The 19,885-nt window shown below is 45.8% G+C and overlaps 1 protein-coding gene across 1 annotated transcript in view; it reads right to left on the reverse strand.

Moving 5' to 3' along the window:
• Nucleotides 1–575: 575 nt before the first annotated feature.
• LOC143280081 (uncharacterized) overlaps nucleotides 576–19,885 on the reverse strand; it is a 197,780-nt gene continuing 178,470 nt past the window's right edge. The window contains 6 exon segments of the mRNA XM_076584590.1: nucleotides 576–5,287; nucleotides 5,801–5,952; nucleotides 7,281–7,435; nucleotides 9,021–9,153; nucleotides 17,704–17,796; nucleotides 18,853–19,016. Coding sequence (XP_076440705.1) covers nucleotides 5,173–5,287; nucleotides 5,801–5,952; nucleotides 7,281–7,435; nucleotides 9,021–9,153; nucleotides 17,704–17,796; nucleotides 18,853–19,016 — 812 coding nt within the window. The 3' untranslated portion in view covers nucleotides 576–5,172.

The following is a 19,885-nucleotide window of genomic DNA, read 5'->3' on the forward strand; positions in this document are numbered from 1 at the left end:
AGTACCACTGATTTTATAACAATACATTCAGTAATCTTAAAACAATGATATAACCGTAATTTCACATACCAGGAGAAGTAACTGCCTTGTTCAGAACACAACGAAGTCACTTGAACATTCTTTATTATAGTCTGTTCTTCTAGTGCTTGTTCATCTAGACAGGATCAGATTAGAAAGTCACACAAAGTTCAGGACAGTGTTGACACAATGTGGTCATCCTTAGCATCTGAAAAAGGTAATTTTATCTTAGCAAAACCATTGATAGACTTGAAGGTGGCTCTGCAACCCCAATTTGTAGGAGGTCCTTGAAAGATGTTGACACAAGAAAATACTAGATGATAGGCCTAATGATTTTAATGAAAGAAAATGATTAAATATGAAATTCTTGGCAATGGAAAAGGAAAATAATAAAATACTAAAAGTTGACAACCAGTTTCTTTACATGCAGGGGGGGAGAAAGGCTGAAAACAACAGTCTAAGAAATGAGTTCAATATAAGGCTTTTTTTTTTCCTATCAACCCCCCCCCCCTTCCCCAACCACACCCCCCCCCCCCCCCCCAAAAAAAAAACCCAGTTCAACTCCAACAATATACACACAGTCTAATTCTCATGATGAAACAATGAAGTACACATCACATGACAACCACTCCAAGCTGACAGATATATATATCTTATATATATATCTATATCTGTATATCTCTATATATCTATCTATACATCCATATATATACCTTGTGGTAAACTGGCATTTGGCTTTGGCACAATCATTATAAACATGTCAGATTGGCTACATCAGGGATGAAAACTAGTTTCCCCAAAAAAAGAGAAGATTTTTGCCGGGGGTCTGGGGGCCGCTAGGCCCCCAGTGGGGTCCAGGGGCAACGCCCCGGCGGGGGTCATGGGGCGGAGCCCCCTGAAGCTGAAGCTTTTTTAAGAATAATATGGGCATAAAAATGTATAAAAAAAACACTGTTATCCCCCTTTCGCTCTAAAAAAATCAAACCAGAACAAATGCTCAAAAGCTGCTTAAATTTTAAGAACTAGGGTCCTAAAATAAAGTGTAAATATGTAGTAGTATATAATGCCATAAATCAAATACAAATGACTGAACATATAAGGTAATGACCCATGCTTATTTCAACCAGCATCATACACATTAACAAATTAAAAATGTAAAGGACAAAGGCAATTTACCTTGCATCTATGCTGCAGCAACCTTCTTCCTGTTAGTTTAACCTTCCGCCAACATCACATGTAAAACACCAGCTTATTGATGAAGTCAGTCTTCCTTAAAACAATAAACCAGCAGTATCCACAGTTCACTCTGATGCACCTTCACACACATAGGTATAGTTGCCGAAGAATGCACTCAGATTTGTCCTGCTCTCTGAAAACTCTAATTTCTTTTCAACTATTTTGATGCTACATTGAAGTCTTTTGATTAAATTCATAGTATGTACATTCTTTGTACAGGTCAGTCTCATACTGTGCATACTTTGTGCATACTTTATAGTTTGTATCAAATGTTTTGTTGTGCCATGATTTTGGAAGAAGTTGTCACACAGTTCACCATTTGAAAACACGCATGAGGTTATGCCACAAAAAAAATCTTCTGTGTCTATCTATTTAGTAAGAGGAGGGAGCAGTAGCATGTGTTGCTAGTCTTTGCCAGGATGGTGAACCACAAAGTCTTAAAAACTATAAACACACATGTAACACAGGTACAATCATTTGTAATTGTAGTTAAAAAAAAAAGGTTGGGATATATAGTATACACAAAGCAGGCCACAGGAAATAACTATGACAACTAATCCAGTTTGGCTGCCTTTGGCTTTGTGAAAAAAGCCCGAATGTCAGCAGAAGGCACAGAGATTTTGCGTTTTCTGTTCTTTGACTCCAACCCTGACAGCACTTGTGAACGAGATGGAGATGGAGCAGAATCCTTGCCAAATGGTATGCTTGCGGAAGCTGTAGGCTCATGGTGTGGAAGGGATGGTGGTGGAGCAGCATAGGAACTCTGTTTTTCGTCAACAGAGCTTCCTGTAAAAAAAAAAAAAAAAAAAATTACCAAGCCTTCATTAAATTCAACACTTACATTAACAGTGCATGTGATGATATAATATGTGTACATGTATGTGCGCGCGCGCGCGCGTGTGTGTGTGTGTGTGTGTGTGTGTGTGTGAATGTATAGGTTTATGTTTGTGTATGAATCATTGAATCATGTGTTTTAAGTGTCATACATTTTTAAAATATTTAAACCAAATCCTCTTGAACTAGTAATTACAGTATTCTGTTCCAGAAACAAGAACAAACCAAAAAAAAATAAAAACAATAACAATAATAAATAAATAACAATAATTAATAACAATAATATTATATATTAATATATATTATATATTAATATTATATAATAATAATAATAATAAAAATCCTTGCAACACAACTCAATCAGTCAATGCGCATTCATTCAGTGAGTCACCATCCACACAAAGCCATTCACCAAACAGTAAATAAATATACACATTTTAAATAATTTGGATTACAAATCGACAAGCAAATCTTAGAAACAGGAATCACATGACAAACTTACCGTAAAGGGTTGAGTTTCCCTTCAAAGCCGTGACATTTTGTTGATGAGCTGATCGCATGATGTGGTCTTTGATGGCGACGAATCCACGCAACTTGAAGTCTATCACTTTTTGGCATGGTTCACAAAACACTTCGAACTCTTGATCCTTCTCTCTTTTCTGAATGACATCGCCAACTCTTCGCTCACAAACAACTTTTTGCAGCCACTCGCTCCTCCAATTACTCACATACTTTTTTCTTTTTGTTTTGAATTTCGTTTGATCCACGTTGTCGTCGAACGACGCCATCTTGGATTTGACAACAGCGGAAGTGCAAAAGGCGCAAAGCTAATGTGGATCGGGTTTGTTTTTTATTATTTTTTAAATAATAATATAAAAAAAAAATGCGATTTTTTTTTCGGCGAAGACTGCTTAATTTGACAAAAAAATTCGGCGAAGACGGCGAAGCAGTTTTCATTATTACTACATGTACTTCTGTCTAAGCTGTTTAATTAAAGGTGCACAACCAGAAAATACACTCAACTGTGTGACAGTAACATAATGACAAGTTAAGAGACACGTGTGTGTGTGTATGTGTGTGTGTGTAAGTGTGTTGTGTGACAGTGACATAATGACAAGTTAAGAGGCACGTACGTGTGTGTATGTGTGTGTGTGTGTGTGTGGAAGTGTGTGTGTGTGTGCATCCGTGTGTGTGTGTGTGTTGAAAGATGAATGCACAAAGATATGTTTCAGGGGTGTGCATAACATACCACATCACAACCCCGATATGACCTCAGTGGTGGGCTGGGCTTACACGCTAAATGAATGAATGAAAAGCATGTGCATTTGTAACATCAGCAACAAAACGCCGGATGTACAAATTGTGTATCCATTGCTTACAAACAGCTTATCCACCACATCCATATCTTTGATGATCAGTGTCAAGAAGAACTGGTCTGTATATCGGCACAACATAAACAAAGTGATGGGAAATGCCAGGCAACAAAAACAAATTCTTTCACATGTCAAAGAAGGAATCGCCCCGACCGGATTGTCTCAATCACTCCTCACTACTTCAGCTTTGGGCAAATACTCTTCATCCTCGCTCTCCAAACATCGAACCTGCACTGAACAAAGGGAAAGAAAGAAAAAACAAAGCTCTGTGCTATTTACATCAATGTCAGGGAAACAGCCTTGCTACCTGAGCACTAAAGGTCTTGCAGCTTGAGCGCAGTCACTGTCGACAAACAGCTGCCAATGAATGATTGGAGTCACTGGTTTCAAAGCACATCCACAAAAAAACACGTTCCTGAAGGTCACCAAAGTAAACTGAGCCACTTTTGAATACACCAGCACAGAGCTATCTGAGAAATACAAAATACAAGTTGATCAACAGGCAACAATGAATGCTGTTGTGGATTCAGTATTGTAGATAAACGGAGAAGACATTATGCCTGAAAAAAATCACCCTGATATTGATCAAGGTCAGCTGAAAAAAATAATGTAAACATCAAGTCACATTTTGGTGAAACTGGGGGCACTCTTTTCTGTTACATTATTCATATAATTCACAATATCTTGCTAACATTAGTCAGAAGGAATTATGAACACCACATTCAATTAAAACTATCACTTTTTCTTGGACTCAAATCAATACAGCTTGTCACTTAGGGTTCCAACCTCCAACCTTATTTGTACAAATATGGGTATCACAACCAAACTGTACAATTCTCTGGAAAAAATAGTTGAGACAATGTCACAATTCTTGGCCACTGTCTATGTGCATTGAAACAGTACATCACAAGTATGTCTCATCTCAACTGTTTCTTCATGTAATCAAGGCATAACATGTCAGTTTCATATTTACAACTGTGGAACACAGACTAGCAACAAATTGTAAAAGATTTGTTTGTAATAAATTTGTAACAGATTCTGAAACACTTTTGAAACAGATTTAAAAAAAAAAAAAAGAAAGAAAAAAGAAAAAAAGGAACAACCTTGCAGACATTTTGGAGCAGATTGTGCAGCAATTTTGAAACAGACTTTGCTATCATTAAGAAACAGATCTGCAACAATTAAAACAATAAATAAAAACAAAAAACCCCCAGCAAACTCTCCATTCCAATTTCTAATGAAAACACTACACAACATAACAACAGTGAACAATGCAAACAATACTCTCTGCAAAACACTAAACAATCAAAACAATTCAGTTTGTGAAAACAGTAAAACAATGCAAACTGTAAGACACAAAGCATTGTACGTGGTCACCTAGCTCACAAACTTCACCAAACACAATGAACAAAAGCATTGGCTTGCTGACTGCTGGATGAAAACGGCAATCACGACAGATCAATCACATATACGTATGGGTAATGCATGATTATCAAAAATACATGTATATGAACTAATGCAGTAAAAGTTATTACAACTGAATATAAACTGAAAACACAATATTCCTTCATGAACAGATGCATGATAATTTTCACAACAATTTTGTATCTAAATCTACACAAAAACGTAAGCAATGATGTTCCTGTTTCCAACTGTCTTTGAAACTTCCTGTCTCATCAGTAAGTCTCCAACAGGCACACGGCCGAAAAGGTCACAAACTCCTCTGATCATCTCGTGGGGTCAAGCCATCGATTTCTGCATCAGTGAAGTCATCCACAACTTCAGCCAGAGAGATTTCCGCTACAGGAGTCTCGTCATTCAGGTATCTGTGAGAAACAAAGGAAGATATGTATGTGCAAACAATGAAGACAGTTTCTTCCATGAGTGAAGAAAATCGATGGACTGCGCATGACAACAAATTTAAAAGGGAAATAAAGGAAGACAGAGTAACAAGAGTAAAATAAAAATAGTATGCACCCTTTAGGGTCATACTTTGTTATGGCTTTGGGTGCACATCCCAAAAATTCTTGTCTGGGTCACAACAATGCTTGGATCAAAGAACTATATCAAGCTGCCAATACAAAATGAACAAGAATTTCCTCATGCTGCCAATACATAATGAATGAGAACTTCCTATGTCCTAGTGCTTCCACCAGTGGGCATAACAAAATATAAAAACACTAAAATATTCACACATTACCAGCAAAGAATACAGAAAAATACACAAAGAATAAATGGAGAGAAACACATGGTGAAAAAACAAGAAAAAGAAAAGATATGTCTGCACAACCACACAATGAGCTGGACAACAAACACTCCACTCTCTGCAGGGCACTCACTTCCCCCAGGGAAAGACGTAGCTTTCTTTCTCTGACACCCTGACCATCACACACTGTAGTTTCCATGATGACCTGAACCCTGTGCCGCTCAGACCAATCACCAGCTTCTCCAGTCGTCCCAGATCCACGGCTTCAATGATGAAAGAATCCGTCTGGGTACACCGACATTATGAAAAAAAGATGGTTTTTACTGCTTACTTTTTAAATTAGAATTTTTTTCTTAACTGTGTATCAGCATAAAAAAAACCCCACCGTGCCTTCATCTCATTCTATGCACAGCACACATTTCTTTTTATTTTATTTTATTTTATTTTTTCATCAATGTGTCTGTCTGTCTGTCAAGCATAACACCATCCCACCCCAGCTAGGTGTCTTCATACACCTACATTCCTCAAGGCCAAACAGCAATGAGGTCAACCATCCAAGGAGATCACACATGCTGACACTGCTCCATTCTCTAACTGTTCCCTAATGTTTGTTGTTTTGTTATTGTGATTAAAATTTATTTTAAGAAAAAGCAATGTCTACAACTGCTATCTACATGGTCTTTCTATACAATTGAGAAACAGCTCCAACCTTCCATCTATTTCCTGCTTGAAAGTCATTATTTTCATGTTTGCACATGTGGAAGAATTGATTTCTGTACCTGTGTATAGACAAAAGCCCTCAGTCTAGAGTCCTGAGTCAGTGTCCATGAACCCGTCTGTTTTCAAGCCTCTACTGTAAACTGATATATACTAGCTATGCAAACAACTGGTGCAGTCTCCCCTGCATCCTCAAAATCCTGTGCTCAGTTCTGGACAAGAGCAGGCAGAGTGGTGATTACATCTATCTATGTGATACGAAAAAGGTGATGAAATGAATGTGAGTTGAAAAAAAAAAAGGGAAAAAGTGTTTCAAAAAGATGCATTACCAAACCAAGTCAAGCTAAAACTTACCGAATTCCATTAAAAAAATGAATAATAACAACACAAAACCAACAACAAAAAATTGAGAAAAGAACAACAACTCTGTGAGTTAAAAAACAAAACAAATTTAAAAAAAAACTGCCCCAGGAAGATACACAAACCAACCATTCCAGGCTCAAACTTGCAAGCAGCCATACTCTTCTATTAGAAAAAAAGAAGAAAACATAAAAAAAGAAGAAGAAAAAAGAGAAAAGGAAAGGTGCTACACATGCAGTAGATCAAATATGCACGTTAAAGATCCTGTAATCCATGTCAGCGTTTGGTGGGTTATGGAAACAAGAACATACCAAACATGCACACCCCCGAAAATGGAGTATAGCTGCCTACATGGCGGGGTAAAAACGGTCATACGCATAAAAATCCACTTGTGTACATATGAGTGAATGTGGGAGTTGCAACCCACGAACGACGAAGAAGAAGATATAAGAAAAGAAATAAAAGAAAAAAGGAAAAAAAAAAAAAAAAAAAAAGAGGCAAGATGCCACAGCCAGAAGCATGAAGAACCAACAGACCATCCCAGGCTGGAACTTGGTGCGCTGCTCCAGGTTGTGCTTCAGCTCCCTGCGTCCAGAGTCCCCCCGCCTCCCCATCAGAGTCAGGTGAACGTCGGCATTGGTGCCCGCGTCAGAGTCCCCCGGGGTCACTGTCTTCACCAGGTATCTGTGCTCTGAAGGAGACAACGGACAAAGAACTCTGAGAAAAACAACAACAACAAATAAATGAAAACAACACAACAACAAAACAACTGAAAAAAAGATGATAAAAAATGATAAAGACAAAGAAGAAGAATAACAACAAAAAAACTGTGTGTGCATGCATAAATGCATGTGCGAGTATGCATGCATGTGTGCGCATGCCTGCAAGTGCATGTGTGTATGCATTTGTCTGTATATGGGGTAATGCCTAAATGTGTATCTGTGTGCCAAGGGGATGGTGTAAACAGTGCTGGAGCTTGCAGAGGAGTCCTCTCCTGCTCAACTGCTTCCTCTTCAACAGACAGTCACATAAACTTTCACACACAGTGGTACCCACAGTCACACAACCTCTCACACACAGTGGTACCCACAGTCACACAACCTTTCACACACAGTGGTACCCACAGTCACAGAACTCCTCACACACAACGGTACCGACAGTCACACAACCTCTCACACACAGTGGTACCGACAGTCACACAACCTCTCACACACAGTGGTACCCACAGTCACACAACCTCTCACACACAGTGGTACCCACAGTCACACAACCTCTCACACACAGTGGTACCGACAGTCACACAACCTTTCACACACAGTGGTACCACAGTCACACAACCTCTCACACACAGTGGTACCCACAGTCACACAACCTTTCACACACAGTGGTACCCACAGTCACACAACCTCTCACACACAGTGGTACCCACAGTCACACAACCTCTCACACACAGTGGTACCCACAGTCACACAACCTCTCACACACAGTGGTACCCACAGTCACACAACCTTTCACACACAGTGGTACCCACAGTCACACAACCTCTCACACACAGTGGTACCCACAGTCACACAACCTCTCACACACAGTGGTACCCACAGTCACACAACCTTTCACACACAGTGGTACCCACAGTCACACAACCTCTCACACACAGTGGTACCCACAGTCACACAACCTCTCACACACAGTGGTACCACAGTCACACAACCTCTCACACACAACGGTACCGACAGTCACACAACCTCTCACACACAGTGGTACCACAGTCACACAACCTCTCACACACAGTGGTACCCACAGTCACACAACCTTTCACACACAGTGGTACCACAGTCACACAACCTCTCACACACAGTGGTACCCACAGTCACACAACCTTTCACACACAGTGGTACCCACAGTCACACAACCTTTCACACACAGTGGTACCCACAGTCACACAACCTTTCACACACAGTGGTACCCACAGTCACACAACCTCTTATATACAACGGTACCCACAGTCACATAACCTCTCAAACACAACTGTACCCACAGTCACATAACCTCTCAAACACAACGGTACCCACAGTCGCATAACCTCTCAAACACAACGGTACCCACAGTCACATAACCTCTCAAACACAACTGTACCCACAGTCACATAACCTCTCAAACACAACTGTACCCACAGTCACATAACCTCTCAAACACAACGGTACCCACAGTCGCATAACCTCTCAAACACAACGGTACCCACAGTCACATAACCTCTCAAACACAACTGTACCCACTTGACAGCGGTGTTTCGTTGGGCCACTCTGCTGCTGCCTCAAACACAATGTCCCCTTCCTTCTCTCTGAAGGACAGCCAGCGATCAATGGTGAACTCCAGCTTGTCTCCAGAGGACTCATTGCTCATGATCATCTGATCAAAACACATATGGCATATATATATATATATATATATATATATATATACACACACACACACACACACACACACACACACACACACACACACACATACATTTTCATATGTATCTTATAACTATGACAGATGTTTAACTATGAATTATTATCAAACTAAATTCCAAAACAGTGTTTTAAGTTTCAGTCAAACATAAAGGTTAACATACATGCAACGCATCTGGACCAATTCAGCTTTTATTTTTGTTATTAAAAAAAAACACCCCACTTTTCTTTATCATATTCAATATCTTAAAATCCAGGTCATCATTTATGAAACATTGATAAAATAAACAAATGATGCAAGAAAAGTAGGTTTTGACTTAGCTAGATTTAAGAATCTGTCTATTTTCAGAACTATGTCAATTTATTTTCAATACACTAAAAAATAAACCAAATACTCTGACTTTATTACTCATGAACAATCTGAATCCATATTCACAGGGCACACACATAATCATTGTAAGTTAAAATCAGGAAGGGACAGACCAGGTTTAATGAACTGTGTACAATGTTACGAGTTTGACAGAAATAGGAGGAGTTTGTATTATACTCCATGTTTGGTGTTAAATATACTTACCATGTCAAACTGATGCAAACTAGGCCTATTGGTTTGCTCTGCTTGGCCAAATTTCGCGCGGCTAACAGTGAAAAGACGGGCCCACCGCTCTCAGCCAATCAAACGCCTCTAAAAACTATAAGCGCTTAATCATTCCGTGGCCATGAACAAAAATGCCCCATGAGAACCACGGCGGAGACGCGGGGACGGACGGGCGGGCATTCGAGTTTGACATGGTAAGTATATTTAACACCAAACATGGAGTATAATACAAACTCCTCCTTTTGGTGTCATATACTGTACCATGTCAAACTGATGCAGAATTTAAAGCAAATGGAGGAGGGCAACGCCTACTGGTTCATATGGGGAGCCCTTGTAACTGAGACGGCAGTGTTAGCCGCGACAAAGGAAATCCCCTTGGAACCGTCAGCCCTGGTCATACGGAAATTCCTGAGGTAGAAGTTGATGAAGGGATTCTCAGACGGCCAGAAGGCTGCCTCCAAGACATGCTGCGTTGGCACTGAGTGCTGGAAAGCAGCCGAAGTAGCTATGGCCCGCACTTCGTGTGCCCTGGGATGAAGACAGCTGATATCCCTGTGTGCATGAGAGTAGGCTCTACGAATGACTTGGGAAACCTGGCGGGAAATGGTGCCTGCAGCAATGTCTTTCTTGTAATTCTCATTGAGGGAGATGAGCAGACACCTCTGAGAAGAACGCCTATGGCGAGACCTATCCCAATAATATTTGAGACACCGAACAGGACAGGTGCCTATCCTCATCATCTTGGGCAAGAATATCAGACAAAGGTCTGACCCTCGGAGAGGGGGAAGGAACCTCAGGGTCTTGGTTCTTAGCCAGAAACTCTGGAAGGAAACGAATAGTGATGGAACCATCTCTGTGGAAGGCCAGATCTTGTGGCATTCCACTAAGCCCATGCAGCTCACTTCTACGACTGCCTGTGGGCAGCCACAGAAGGAAAGTGGTCTTGAGGGTGAGGATGTCAAAAGGAATAGTCCCCAATGGTAGGAAGGGCTGTTTTCGAATGAAATCCAGCACCAGGAACAAGTCCCAGAGGGGCACTCTTCTGGGGTCTCTCGCTTCCTTCAGAGGGGCACCCCTAGCCACCTCTCTGAGCAGGCAATCCGCTTCAAAGGCGGAACCACCTAGCTGTTTGCATTGTGGTACAGAAGGCAGACCTGTACCCTCGCACAGAACTAGCAGACAGGATGAACCGAGGAGCAGAGAGCCAGAAAGTTGGCCAGCTGCATGCTCGTAAGGTTCGTAGGGGTAATGCCCTGAGCTGTACACCACCGCAACCATATCTTCCCGCGAAAGTCATACAAAGTCTCCGTTCCCTGCCTCCTTGCTCTGGTGACTATGGAGAGGAGGTCAGAGGAGGCAGACCCCTGGGTCAGCGCAGCCGACACAGAGGCCGACCGAGGGGTCGAGGACTTCAATGGTGATGCTGACAGTTCCGACCGCACAGCAGCCATGCGTGCTGGTGGAGCAGTTGAGGATTGGAATGCGGAGTGCCCGAGCGAGGCTGCCTCAGCAGATGAGATTTGGTTTCAAGTTCCAGGGGTGGGAACATGTGTCAGGGACTGAAGGTCCGGAAACCAGGTCTGGGCTGGCCATTTCGGCGCAATGAGGATCAGCTGCGGGTGTTCCAATCTGTCTTTCCGTATCACCTTGGACAGAAATGGAAAGGGAAGAAACGCGGAGGCAATCAGACTGCTCCAATCTAGAGAGAGAGCATCCACTGCCCACGCTTCTGGGTCGGCAACCGAAGACACGGAAGTGGGAAGTCTCTTGTTGAACAAGGTCCACCATCGGCCGAAACCACTGTTCCCACACCCCCTGAAGGCTGTCCTTGTCCAGGGTGCACTCTGTGCGCATGACACTCTTGGACCTGCTAAGAGCATCTGCCAAGAAGTTGGTTTTTCCTGCTCAGTGTCTCGCTGAAAGTGCAATGCCCTTGCTGTGGCACCAAACGGAGGAGAGCCTCAGTCCGCATTGAGAGGTCTGCCGAGTGCGCTCCCCCCATTTGTTCACATAACATGCGACCGTCGTCTTGTCCGTGAACAAGCGGATGGTCTTGCCAGTGGCCTCCCCCATGAAGTGCAGGAGAGTCCTGCGAACTGCCTCCAGTTCCAGAACATTGATGTGGCATAGGCGCTCCTCCGGGGACCAAGTCCCTGCTGCATAGAGTGAGTCCATGTGGGCTCCCCAGCCCAGGGAGGAGGCGTCTGTGAAGAGTGCCACCTGAAGAGTAGGTGGGGCTAAGGGCACCCCCTGTGTCCAAAGGGGGTGATTAACCACTCTGATCTCACCTCGAGGAAACACTCGCCCAGACATATCTGGGTATCCCATGGCTGAGTGCTCTGGGACCGGCGTAACCTCAGTGCCCTCTGGAGAGGGCGCTTGAGAACCCTGTCCAGGGGAATGAGAGGTGCCGTGGACTCCATCATGCCCAAGAGGGAAGAAAGTGTCTGCACTGTATCTTGGGAGGAGTGGCGCCAGTGGCTGAGGAGGCCTGCCAGACGGTCCCAGTGATCTGGCGCCAGAGAGACTATCATAGACCGCATGTCGAATCTCATCCCTAAGAAGTCGAAGGACTGACATGGGGACAGATCGCATATCTGCTGGTCCATGAGGAAGCCCAGTTGGGAGCAAAGGTCTAGAAGTCTGGCCGTATGACTCAGGCACAGGGCCTGCGACTGGGCCAGGATAAGCAAGTCGTCCAGGTACTCACAGAGACAAATGGATTCCGAGCGGACGATGGACACCAATTCCCGCACCACCTTGGTAGACAGGAAAGGGGCAAGGGACAGACCAAATGGGAGGGCCGGGAACTGGAACCCCTTGTCCCTCCACACGAACCTCAGGTACCGACGGGATGCCGAATGGATGAGTATATGAAAATAAGCATCTTCCAGATCGATAGAGGTAGGCCAATCACCTTGTTGGATGGTCTCCCGAATCTGTGCCTGTGTGTCCATCTTGAATTTGATTTTGGGGAGGAATTTGTTGAGGGGGGACAAGTTCAAAACTGGTCTCCACCCTCCCGAGACCTTTGGAATCACCAACAACCAGCCGTAAAAACCGGGGCCCGGGTCCGAGAGTTGAGATATAGCCCCATGAGGAGTGGGTGCGATATCTCTTTTTCTAGGACGCTCTCCTGCTCCGTCGAGCTGGGCACCTAAGGAGGAGGAGTGGATCTTTAGAGGGGGGAGATCCTCCACCCAAGACAGCATGTACCCCGACTCTAGCACCGACATAATCCCGTCGTTGAGTCCCAGAGCACACCACTGATGTGCATGCCGGGACAAGTTTCCTACTTGGAGGGGCTGAACGACTGGCGGTGCTGAATCGGGGCCCAGTCATTATAGGTGCTGCCTTCTGGCCTTGGGCATGGCCGGTCGGCTTGGACAGACCTAAGGTGGTTTATTCCTCTGCCACTGATTCGGCACACGCTGCCTTGACAGGCGGCGTGGTATATGGAGGGGCCCTGGTGACCAGTCTCTTCAATGGCATAGAACCCTGGAGCCCATGAGAGGTGTGGGCCAAATATGAGGCCACCTCTCTGTTTGTCTCTGCCCTGTGGCTGACAAAATGGGGCGGGAACTGGCCGAAGAGGGAGTGCTGCTGTGCTGGGATGGACCGCAGGGCAGCCCTCTCCTCCACAGGAATGTTAGAGAGGCTGAAAATGGCATCACGCCGCGCTAGCACAGTATTGAAGTGAAGGCTGGTAGCTGTGTCTGCAGCTGCCGTGAGACCAGATGCTACCCTATTGCCAAAAGCGTGTAACCTCTGGTCGGTGAAGAGGCCCGGCGGGACAGAGGAAGGAGACCCCTTGTCCTGATTAACTGGACACTGTTCCCACAGCTCATTGGCCCTGTGAAGGAACGTGTCGAAGGTGTACGCCGTGGAAACCTCGAGGGGGCAGCAGCGGGCCAATTTGTCCCACTCTGCTAACGTTTTAAAGGATAGGTTAGCTGAAGTGGGGAAGGTGGTGCGCTGTGAGACCAACATCCTGTCCTGTGCGGAGGGCTCTGCTCCGCTGTAGGCAGGGTGGTCCTGTGTGTACCAGGACCACAACCCTCCCTTGGAGGAATCTTTAAGAAACTTTCCCGGGGAAAAGGCGCCCGGGGCAGAGAGGGACTCCCTGCCTGGAGGAGAGATGGAAGCAGCACCCCTGACAGTGCGGGCTGACTTAATAAGCCATACCTGCACCATTTCTGGCACTCTGAGTTGCCTTGTGGTTCTGGAGTTAGAGTCACATGGCGTAAGGAGGGTCAAGGGTAACAAAGTTGCCTGAGGGACTGATTCGGCATACGTGGCCCTATTGGGGAGGGTCAGTTCGAGCTCGGCAAAGTCCGAGTTTGGTTCAGGCTGGTCCCTAGGGAGGCACGGGCTCAATCTGTCCCCCCTGGGATGTGGGCGAAGAGTGCTCATCTGCTTGTTCGTCCTCATCCGAAGACAGGGGCTCCCACTCTTGTTCGCAGTCCATCCCCTGCTGGGTGCCATCCCAAGTGGATGTACCCACTGGGGCGTCCTGTGAGCTGTGGTCAGCCCAGCGGGATGAGCTGGGACGATCCCGAGCCGGGACCATGGCCGCCACTGTTATGTCCTTGACACCTGAAGCGGGTGGGGAGCGTGTGGACCGTAGGTCCAACCATGCTTGGGATGGTGGGTGCCACACCTTTTCAGAGAGGGCGTCCCTGGATGCAAGAGTGACCCACGAGTGCTGTGTGGGGACAAACACCCACTCATCTCACTGTAGGACCGAGGGCTGGGCAGGTGGGGACTGCCGGCTCCGCCGGGCCGAGTAGGGCCCCTGAGCAGCCGTCGGTCCTGACAAGGAGGCCGTTGTGACCGTGGTGGTCACCTGTGGGTTGACAGAGGCCCGATTTGTGGACAGAGTGGCAATATTGGTCGAGGAGCTCGACCTGACCGACAAGAAGTCGATCCCACTTGTCGGGGCTGTGTGTGTCACCCTGTGAGATGTGCTGGGTTGGGTCCGGTGGGGAGCAGACAAGGGGCTGGCCCTTGGTGCTCCCGGCAACCCAGTGTGCACCCTAGATGCGCCCCAGTACGGGTAGAATGGGGGTAACTACCCGTGGGCACCAGCCATACTGTGACCCAAACCCCAAGGGTCACTGGTGCATTGACCTCCATGAAGGGAACAACCTGGCCAAGTCGGAGGGAGGTCAGGTCCGACTTGGGTGTCAGTCCCGCCCGAAGACGAGCGGGCTGACTGCCCGGAACCGCCTGACACGCACGGGCCTCCCCCAGCAGGGGAGACCGGCCGGATAGCGGGAAGACCTGCAGAGCAGGTTGCCACGCGCCCCGAATCCCCTCCCGTGGGGAGACTGGGGTGGCTTGGCCCGGGGTGGGCAAAGTAGAGATCCCCCCCCGGAACCAAATTTTTCTCCCCCCCCAAAAGGAGGTGGGGGAGGGGGGTCGACAGAGAAGGGAGGAGGGGGAACAACAATGGGGCATGCGAGGGCCGTCTCCGAGTGGGGACCCGGGTAATGGCCGGGCGCGGCCTCCCCTCGGGAGTCCGCGCCTAGCTGCGAGTCCCCACAGCACGGAGATGACTTGCCATTCACCCTTCTCCCTGCCTCGCGCTGGGACACCTCGGGAGGCGACGCTCGTACCTCTTTCCCCCCGGTCCCCTTCATGACCGTTTTACTGGTACGAACGTCGCCTCCGCGATCAGCGTCTAACGACGCATCGCTGCGGTCCGTATCGGGAGGAATCATGAGCTCCGGGCCTGGGAGAGTCTCTTACCGAGTCTCAATCCCAGCATCATGATTCCCTGCCTTCGTGGTATGGCACACGAGGCATGGAACCTGCGCTTAGGCACCCAGCGAAAATCCGACCCCCAACAGAGAAAGGAAAGACAGGATCGACTTAGAGGCAGAAAAAATCGAACGAATCGAGGGTGCCGAGTCGAATCGAGTACACAGAATGTAAGAATACAATAAACACAAGCCGCATGCAGCAAAATAAGGCCAAAAGGATACGCTGAACAGCCGAAAAAAGCGTAAGACGAGACAGAGCGTAAACCTGACAAGATGGCGTGGAGAGCCTTGGCCAAAGGAATGATTAAGCGCTTATAGTTTTTAGAGGCGTTTGATTGGCTGAGAGCGGTGGGCCCGTCTTTTCACTGTTAGCCGCGCGAAATTTGGCCAAGCAGAGCAAACCAATAGGCCTAGTTTGCATCAGTTTGACATGGTACAGTATATGACACCAAACTATGTATTTCAAGCGATAGCAACCATACTCCTGCAAATTATCATCAACTTCTACCTGAAAGCAAATACTGCAGCATCCTAAAATTTAAACAAATAATTACAACTTTCTTCCAGTTCAATCACTCCAACAACAATAATTAATAATCATTCAAGTGGCTCCATACAGCATATGCCAGAGTATAATATGATGTCTCCATTTAAAAATACTGTTGAATACCATGTTATCATTTTAACTCACTCCGGACGAATAGTTCTCTCCCTTGCTTTTCCCTACAGACGACTCATTTGCTAGGGTTAGGAAAAAAATCACAAAAAAGACAAAACATAAAGTAACTGAATGAAACTCACTGTACTTGACCCACTGACCCCTCTCCTCACGTCATGTGAACACCCACCCCCCTCCCTCAACGTCTTCAACGTCTTCGTCATCCTCATCGATGTCGAAACTTTCAGTCTGAAGCATTTCAATCACTTCAGCAGCAGTAAAAGCTGCTGTCGTGATCTAGTTTGCTCCCAAAATTTCCACTTGTATCACCTGCGACGCCATTTTCGATACATATGCAGATTAGCTTGTCATGTGGAGTCCTGAACTTGCTGGCTCGCTGTGGAGCTTGTTGTTAAAAAATCTCATGAAGAAACTTTCCCCTCGACCCTTGACATGTTCGCAATGCCTGATGTAGATGCAATTGTTATGCTACCCCGTGAGGAAAATGTGGAAAAATTTTTAATTGTCGAAACCACTATAGCGTTCCATTGTCTGGAATGTTACCTTATGTCAGGAGCGCTATAGCGTTCCATCATTCAGAGTAAGTTAAATCTATATTTAATAACAGTATGATAGTTCATGCCTTTAACATTGATTATTGCATGTGTTTGACTGTGATTACTGTATGTGTGGTTTAGTCTAAGTTAACATTTATGGGTTGTTGTTTTTTTACGCCTTCTGTGATTATCACGTGTATACATTTGTGATTATTGTATATGTAGTATACTTTAAATTGAAATTTAAGGATTTTATGTCTTTTATATATATACGTATAAAATGACTGTGATATTCATATATTGTTGATGTGTTTTACACCACAAATGAATTTCTCTCGGGAGATGATAAAGAGCAATGTACTGTGGAGGCACCTGGGGGGGTGGACCACAGCCCACAAAGAGGAACACAGTGCTGCGGGGAGGACTGGGCATGGTTCACAAGTGACACTGATGCAGTGGTGGGCCTAGTGGTAATGCGTCTGCCTCAGAAACTAGAGAAATGGGATCGAACCCCATGCTCACCAGAATTTTACTCCCCTCCACTAGACCTTGAGAGGTGGTCTGGACGCTAGTCATTAAGACGAGATGATAAACCAAGGTCCTGTGTGCAGCACTCACTTAGCACACGTAAAACAAACAAAAAAACAAAAAACAAAAAAAAAAAAAACATCCACAACTACAAAAGGACTGTCCCCTGTCCCTGGCAAAATTATCTAGAAAAATCCACTTTAACTGTATAACAAACAAACCAGCAGACAGACAAGAAAAAACAATGGTACTGCACAGAAGCGACAAACTCTTTTTGAGAAAAGCAACCTTCATTTCACAAAGAGAAATCTGTTGTAACAAAAAGTAATACAATACAATACAATACAATACAATACAATACCATTCAAGGCTGCAAGAAAGCAAAAAGAAAGCGAACTACCTTTTCCACCCTCCAGCCAGCTGTCATCCCACTGTTGTCATGCTCAAGGCGAATCTTCTCTATCTTGCCCACTTCTTCAGGGTCCAGGAAGATCTGAAAAAGTGTGAAATGGTGTCTACAGTGAGTCTCCACCTTAAAATGAGAAAAGAAGAAGAAGACAAAAAGAAAGTTTTCAACGTCTCTCTCTTAATCTGTATATCCCTGACAGAGCCCCTCAAAATCCCAATCCCCCTGACAGAGCCTCTCTAAATCTCTACTCCCCTGACAAAGCCCCTCTAAATCCTAATCCCCAAGACAGAGCCTCTCTAAATCTCTGCCCCCTGACAGAGCCTCTCTAAACCCCTACCCCCTGACAGAGCCTCTCTAAACCCCTACCCTCCTGACAGAGCCTCTCTAAACCCCTACCCTCCTGACAGAGCCTCTCTAAACCCCTACCCTCCTGACAGAGCCTCTCTAAACCCCTACCCCCTGACAGAGCCTCTCTAAACCCCTACCCTCCTGACAGAGCCTCTCTAAACCCCTACCCCCTGACAGAGCTCTATAAACCCCTACCCTCCTGACAGAGCCTCTCTAAACCCCTACCCTCCTGACAGAGCCTCTCTAAACCCCTACCCCCTGACAGAGCTCTATAAACCCCTACCCTCCTGACAGAGCCTCTCTAAACCCCTACCCCCTGACAGAGCCTCTCTAAACCCCTACCCCCTGACAGAGCTCTATAAACCCCTACCCTCCTGACAGAGCCTCTCTAAACCCCTACCCTCCTGACAGAGCCTCTCTAAACCCCTACCCCCTGACAGAGCTCTATAAACCCCTACCCTCCTGACAGAGCCTCTAAACCCCTACCCCCCTGACAGAGCCTCTGTAAACCCTTACCCCCTGACAGAGCCTCTGTAAACCCCTAACCCCCTGACAGAGCCTCTGTAAACCCCTGCCCCCCTGACAGAGCCTCTGTAAACCCCTTTCCTCCTGACAGAACCTCTGTAAACCCCTACCCCCCCGACAGAACCTCCTCTCTAAAACCCCTACCCCCTGACAGAACCTCTCTAAATCCCTATCCCCCTGACAGAGCCTCTCAAACACCCCCCCCCCCCCCCCAACCCGCCCCCGACTCCTCACCACCACCACCACCCCCTCTCCTGTCCCACTCACATCAAACTGATCAGTGTGGCCAGTCTGGAAACAGCCGTCATCTGGGGAGCCCAGCGGCAAGGGCCCCGAGTTTCCCCGGTCCCCGAAGACGGTCAACATCACACGGGCGTCTGTCCTGCTCTCTTCCTCCAGGCTGGTCATGACCAGAACCTTCCAGTCCCCGGCTGCTTCGCATGAGGAAATGAAACACCACCACCACCACCACCACCAACAATAATGATGATAATGTAAATTTATTTAGTGGCTCTTCTCTGTGTGCTTTACAGATACGGGTAAACAGAGAAACATGCACGTGTACGCACAGACACACCAATACAGACACAGACACAGACACACACAAAGATGAGAAGACAAAGTCACAGACAAAAATCTCTATCAATGAGACTTGTACCTAAGCCCTTTGTAACTCTTTTCATATGCTGGCCTTGCCTGTGAGGAGGGCAAAGAAGAAAAAAAAAGAAAAAAAGGAGTAAAAAAGAAAGAATGAAAGAAGATTAAACAAAAACTATACTAAAAAAAACAACAACAACAGAAAATGAAGTTTACACTGAAGTACAAAACCAGAACAGTGGATTGGAATGGGAGAGTTCTACATTAGTTTAACGAAGTGGGTTTTATGGGAAGTTCTGAAGCAAGTGGCAAAGAAGAGTGCCAGATATGCAGAGAGAGCTGGTTCCAGGCAGTTTACAGTTGGGCCATGAAAAAATAAAGAGCGATTACAAGCAGCACTTTGGAGAGACAGAGAGAGAGAGAGAGAGAGAGGAGAGAGAGAAAGAGAGAGAGAGAGAGAGGGAGTGTGTGTGTGCGATGTGTGTGTGTGTGATGTGTGTGTGTGTGTGTGTGTGTGTGTGTGATGTGTGTGTGTGTGTGTGATATGTGCGTGTGTGTGTGATATGTGTGTGTGTGTGTGTGTGTGATGTGTGTGTGTGTGATGTGTGTGTGTGTGATGTGTGTGTGGTGTGTGTGTGTGTGTGTGTGTGTGTGTGTGTGTGATGTAACACATGAGGTTCACATCGTTTTTGTTTTGTGCCAT

Source organism: Babylonia areolata, chromosome 3, assembly GCF_041734735.1.
Source record: "Babylonia areolata isolate BAREFJ2019XMU chromosome 3, ASM4173473v1, whole genome shotgun sequence".
Taxonomy (NCBI): Eukaryota; Metazoa; Mollusca; class Gastropoda; order Neogastropoda; family Buccinidae; genus Babylonia; species Babylonia areolata.